This window comes from Ischnura elegans, chromosome 9 (genome assembly GCF_921293095.1).
Source record: "Ischnura elegans chromosome 9, ioIscEleg1.1, whole genome shotgun sequence".
Lineage (NCBI taxonomy): Eukaryota > Metazoa > Arthropoda > Insecta > Odonata > Coenagrionidae > Ischnura > Ischnura elegans.
This window is the reverse complement of record NC_060254.1, coordinates 7,602,454-7,609,075: the sequence shown is the minus strand read 5'-3', so window position 1 is coordinate 7,609,075 and position 6,622 is coordinate 7,602,454. Positions and strand designations below refer to the sequence as shown.

General features: G+C 38.1%; 1 protein-coding gene across 1 annotated transcript in view; it reads left to right on the top strand.

Moving 5' to 3' along the window:
• Positions 1-3,503: 3,503 nt before the first annotated feature.
• LOC124165541 (zinc finger CCCH-type with G patch domain-containing protein) overlaps positions 3,504-6,622 on the top strand; it is a 28,691-nt gene continuing 25,572 nt past the window's right edge. The window contains exons 1-4 of the mRNA XM_046542989.1: positions 3,504-3,730; positions 3,822-4,034; positions 4,102-4,188; positions 5,376-5,513. Coding sequence (XP_046398945.1) covers positions 3,674-3,730; positions 3,822-4,034; positions 4,102-4,188; positions 5,376-5,513 — 495 coding nt within the window. The 5' untranslated portion in view covers positions 3,504-3,673. The remainder of the gene's footprint in view (positions 3,731-3,821; positions 4,035-4,101; positions 4,189-5,375; positions 5,514-6,622) is intronic.

Sequence of the window (6,622 nt, the reverse complement as noted above, 5' to 3'; positions counted from 1 at the left end):
CCATTGCCGCCATTTTCACGTCCACTTCCTCTGAGGGCACATTAATGAGGGACCATCCGCGTTCCCTTGTTCACTTACCCTTCGTTCCCTTGCGCCCTCGCCGATTGGATCCACCTATGCTGTCGTCACATCCGTGAGTTGACGATCGAAAAGTGCACAAAGGGTGAATAATTGCGAATTGGAAAACAGCCAAAGTCTACATAACACCCTCTTCATTCACAGAAACAAGTTGTTGATGTATTTCTTTCTTGTAGGTATCAGAGATCAATATAACTGTTGATAATGTTTTTTCGGGGCCTGCCCTGTATACCTAATTGGTATGTTGCCTGAAGTGTTGTGGCCGTTGCTGGTCACTTTTTCTGAAGATGAGGATAGTTTTTCTATGGAGGGAAGGAGGTTGAAAGGACGGTCCTCAATTTAGAGTCCTTGTTTAAAGTATACCGGGACTAGCCGCGGTGATAACTTTTACGGGAGTCACCCGCACTGCACAATCGTGCGAAAGATCCTGGCTAAAGCACTCGACCGGAAATCGGGGGATCCGGGTTCGAATCCCAGTCAAGGCGAATGATTTTTTCTCTGTGGATCTTTCGCACAATTTAGAGTCCTTCTTGGACTCAATGAGAGCTTTCTTCGCCAGTTAGCGATATTTTTAGCGGAGCGCGGTCGCGCACTGTTAGGTTGGAAAACAGGAATACGGTGCTCCCGTGAATGCAGCTAGCGCGAGATCGCTTCCATTTTACGAAGGGGATTCTAACGAAAATAACAAGCCCAGTTTATCCTAGCATTGATGCAATAATTCCGATGATTTTGCGTCTGATTTCATTTAAAGTATATTGCAGAAAATAATGAGCGAAAGTGAAAATCATGCACGGATAATCCGCAACATGGATCAGGGCTCCAACTTTAACTAAATTACTGAATTCATGGTTTTTTCCACATTTTCACGGTCTACATTTCGTGAAGGTTATTTTGTAGGCAACTTGAAAAATACTCTTTCAGTCATAAAGTCTGATTTTCATTTCTTCCTTACATGTGTGTTGCGATGCAGATATGTCTTATAAATTCTGTGTACAAGCCAGACTACTCAGACTATCTATCTCAGAATACTATCAGGGTGAGAGTTGCGTGTTAGTGAACTAAGGCGTCGTCTTGTGTTCTGGGACCACGCGTTGGGGAAGTCGCAAAGAATTTAGGAATGGTGAAGAGTGGCTTGGTGGGACATAAGATGAGAGTGAGAATATGCTAAACTGGCCCTCTCTAGGCACAGATGGCATAGACAATACCCAAAGTTCAAGCACTATGGAAAACGTAGTTGATCATGCTGGTCATGGGGACTGACTTTTGAAAGTGACTGCTCTGTGGTTTAAAAAAGCAGTTGTAGCCTATTATATGCTTGAGATAGTAGTGGCTCCCCTTTCCATTCATGATATCATTTGTTGATGCTTACTTTCAGAGTACTGAGGCCAAGGATGGAGAGCGTAATGAGGATTGGCCTGAGGCGTACACAGCTAAGACGGAGGTGGATGGTGAGGACTCACAACTATGTATCTGTTCAAGCTTATGGATGCTATTTAAGTTATTGTTAAGGATGGAGATTCATCATTCATCCACACTTTCTTTAGTTAAAGTGCCAATTTGAGGGACAGCAGACTCCCGATTATCCGGCTGCGGTTTATCCGGGTTGTGGATTGTCCGTGCATGATTTTTACTCTCGCTCAATTTTTTCCACGATCTTTATAAAAAAAATAAAATCAGACGCAAAAACCACCCTATTTCATCTACCGTGTAAAACCCTGGAAAAAGCCGTGAATTTCGTCATAAAACCTTAAAAACCTCTCAAACTTGATTTTAGAACTACAATTGACCGTTCAAAAGAAAAATTGATATGCCGATCATGTTTGAAGGTAAGTCACTCGCCGACACTGTCCACGCAGTTATCTGCATACGTGTATTCGAAGCGCAAATTCTATATCCATATGTATTCCAGATAATTATAGATTAAGGATTCACTTGGTTTACGGATGCTGATGGATTGAGGGATCACATGGATTTCAAATACATATGCTCTCAACACAACCCGGAGTCGAGATAATAATAGATTGAAGCCCCTTATGGACATATATTAGAATGGATTTTATATTCACATTGAGTCTAGATTCTTATGAATTCAAGATTCAGATGGATACAGGGTTTGAATTTTTTTTGTATATGCATATGTACTCGAGATAATTATGGATTAATGATTCATTTGGGTAACGGATACAGAGGGATTCAGAGATCACATTGATTTCAAATAAAAATGCACTCACCACACAACCTAAAATCAAGATATTGATGGACTCGAGACCCTTATGGGTAGATATTAGAATGGATTCCATATTCTCACTGACCCTAGATTCATAATAATTCAAGATACAGATGGATACAGGGTTTAAATGCATTGTATATCCTAATGTATTCCAGATAATTATGGAATAAGGATACACTTGGATTACGGATTCAGATGGATTGAGGGATCACATGCATTTCAATTACATACTCACTCACAACACAACCTGGAGTCGAGATATTAATGGATTCGTGTCCCTAATGGAAAGATATTAACATGGATTCCATATTCGTTTTGATCCTAGATTCATATGAATTCAAGATTCAGATGGATACAGGGTTTGAATAGATTGTATATCCATAAGTATTTCAGATAATTATGGATTTAGGATTCACTTAGATTACGGATACAGATGGATAGAGAGATCACATGGATTTCAAATACATATTCTTTCACAACACAACCTGGAATCGAGATATTAATGGATGCGAACCCTTACGAAAAGAGATTAGAATGGATTCCATATTCACATTGAGCCTTGAGAATTCAAGATTTAGATGGATACAGGGTTTAAGTTGATTGGATATCCATATGGATTCGAGATAATTATGGATTAAGGATTCACTTGGATTACGGATACATATGGATTGAGATATAATATGGATTCATTTTATTTTGAACTGCGGATAATAAAATAAATGTTAATTTTTCCAAAAATCCAAGATTTTAAGTGAGATTGTTCGAAATAAATTTATGGGCAAGAAATACAGCAACATTCCCCGTTTAAACTGAGTGAAAATGAGCAAAAGTTATTTTTCACCGGTAAATAACTAGGAAATTATAACTCCAAACAGATAAAAAAAAATCCCCAATGCGTCAAAATGTATTACTTCGCTCTTTTACTTGGTGTTTTTGATCACATTCTTAAAAGTTAAACAAACATAAAATACAAGGGTTTAATTTGAATCCTTGACATGCTACCAAGCTTCGTGCTCCTATGGTTAATAATTTTGGCACCTTGTTACTTGAGCTCTATACAAAAAATTATTTAAACTTAATTCGTTATACATCACCAAGTTATTCTTCGAGCCTCGACCGTTTTTTTGGGTATGAGAATGCGGTTTAAATCAACCGCCAACACCGCCAAATAACTTCGCCCCTGATTTTTGGGAAGTTATGCAACATACGTTCGTTAAATGTATGTTGTTATTCGGCAATGTTGACATCCGTTGACATATCCTCCTTTCATTATTAGTTTTTGATACGAAATGTGAGCCATTGGAAATGAGGAAATAAAGTACTTGATGTTCTGTTAATACTTGGGGATATTTGTAAAATTTGCTAATGGATTCTCAAAGTGAAGAAACCTTGTTGTCATCAATTGCCGAATACGAAATTCAGGTATTTAAAATTTTCATCTGATTTTCTTATACTGTCTAATGGAAAATATTTCAAAAGATCCGTATCATATTATTAATCTTAATTTATAAAGCTGGACCAAGTTAATAAAGCAATAAGTATAACACCGCCCGAGCAACGAGAAAGTTTAGAGACATTGCAAGCTGACATTCAAGAAGTTATTAAGCTTACAAAAGAAAATTTGCTGTCATTGAAGAAGCAGCAGCTTTTAGGAGTTCTCTCATCTATTGAAGAAGAATCTGCAGTAGAGGATGACCCTTTTAAGGCGGAATACGAACTATTTAAGGTGGTGTTATTTGCATAGTAATTCCCATTGTTCTAATGGAATGTGAATTAATTCAAGTCTTCTACAGGCAGAAGTGGGCAGCACATTGGCAGATAATGAAGAAAAGAGGAATACCGATGCCGAGGATAACTCATATGATGCCCCAGATATTACGGTATACTTCTTTGCTTTCATTTTCCTACCTTTGTTTTGAAATTGACTTAGACTTTTCGAAAATGTTTTTGAGCAGGAAATTTAATTTTGAGTAGAGAAATGGAATATTTTGGTAAGATATCCAAGGAGATATATTAAAGAACATTGGAAGGCTTTTGCTTTTGGCATGCATAGTATGCTGGTCAGCTGCAGCAGCAGTGAATGAGACATCGACGTAGCCAAGAACCCTATATATGTAGGGTTCTTGGACGTAGCCTTGCTCGTTTATTCAAACATAATGGTTGATGTATCTATCTCTATCGTATAAAAGGGATGTTTTCTAAATAAACTCGCCTCTATTCTATTAACTGCATAATTATCATTGATTATCATTGTTCCTTATGTTGATTTGTTTTAACTTGTCTAACTATTCTATTTGTATCTACTATGGATTCCTTCAGTCGGCTACACTGTGGATTAAATAATTCAATTGCACACCAAATAACAATATCTGTGTATTTCGTATTTGAATAAAAACTGTCAATAATAATGTAGTAAATTCTTACTATCTGCTCCTCACTGAGGCTTACGGCTTAGCTGCTATTTTTTTAAGAGACTAATTTTGTTTTAAAAGAGAGCTTCTCAAGGAATCTGGTCGCCTCATCGGTAGCAAACCTGCTCAAATAGTGGTCCTCTCACGACTTTTTGCAAAATGTGATTTGGAGGTGCTACAAGTGAGGAAGCTTCAATTTTTTTCCTTCGTCCTGTTCTCATTTTCCTACCTTTGTTTTGAAATTGACTTAGACTTTTCGAAAATGTTTTTGAGCAGGAAATTTAATTTTGAGTAGAGAAATGGAATATTTTGGTATGATATATATAAGATGTGAAGGGGAGGATAGTACATATCAATATTCAATGTCGGGCCCTTTGTGCCCGACATTGAATATTGATATGTACTGTCCTCCCCTTCATAAATAACTCTCCTTTTTGACTGGTTGGAATCTGCTGTGATCGGAGTCGTGTAAACTTTTTCACTGTCCCAGAAAACAGAAAATTTAAATACATCTCTATCATATTCTGTTGAAGATTTTCAATTCTGTGAGGCTTTGTAATGGATGAGAAATATTTCATTTTAGTGCTGGTTACCTAATTTGCTCAATTTCCATTGTGTTCATGTACACAGTATTTTTTATTTTCCATTTCTTTCAGGATGAGTTGAAGTCCCTGGAAGGCATGAGGTGCCAGGTGCCTCATTCCCACGAATGGGGAGAGACAAGTTACCATAATGCCATTGTAAGCCAAGTCGAGCCTTACGAGGAGGGTGTGTCAAGTGTCCACCAAATTCAGGTGCGTATGCTGAAACTCTGTAGAATCATTTACCATTGCTTAATTTTCTCTTTTACCATGTCTATTGGCTCGAATTATTACAGAAAATATTACTATTAAATTCCCTCAGTCACTAGCCAAATTCCTCCTGTGACTGGTGAATTCCATTAAAATATGATCCCTTGCTTCACATCACACAAATTGAATCACTTACTCTCATGTTTCCAATGCGTTTGGTCATCCATTGTGGATGACATTTCATTGCTTGACCTGTGGATCTAGTGATCAAGGCTGGAGAATGTTGTTTCAAATGGTTGTGCGTTCCCCTGTACCCTCTTTCCCGCAACCCTTAGCCAAAGAGGCTACTGAAACATCATTTCTAGGCACGGAAATGAAATCCTGGGCAGGCTGGCAGGTATTCATTCTTTGAGGCCAGGCTCAAAAGTCCGAGACTTTAATGGTGGTACCTCAGGAGGAGGGAGTGCTAGAGGAAGGGAAAAGGGAGGAGGCACAGCACCCCTGGATGAGGAGGCACAGCACCCTTGGATGAGGAGGCCACCTGTTGCAATGCCTCCAGGAAAGGGATTTATAAATGCCGTAAAAAAATGATTAGGAAGAATACTACGCCTTCATCATTATGGTGATGTGGGGTACCAATGCTAAAACCAAATTTCCCGTTTTTGGAGGAATGGTATATCCTCATGTAAGGGGAATGATTTAGAGATTTTTCGCTTGGTATGATTTGAAGACAATTTTAACTGGGATGTGGGATATATGTATTTTGTGAGTTGCTGGAAACAAGTTCATATTGAAGATCATCAAGATGAAGTAGGCCCAGCAACGGTCACCGAGACCAGGGATATATGTTGATTTTTAAAGTTTAGTCATTTTTTTGTGGATGACGTTTAAATAATCGTATTATGAATAGGGGTAGATTCCTTCATCAAAGAAAATGAAAGGCATTGATTGTGATTCCTTACCCACCATTAGTGTATTCATAATATACAAATTAGAAATCTCAGTTTAGACGAATGTTAATGGTCAATTTTAACTGCATTTGAAAAAGGCTAGATTGGCGCCCATGCGATGCCACTCCATGTGTCATTACAGGGACCTCGATGCTATACAAG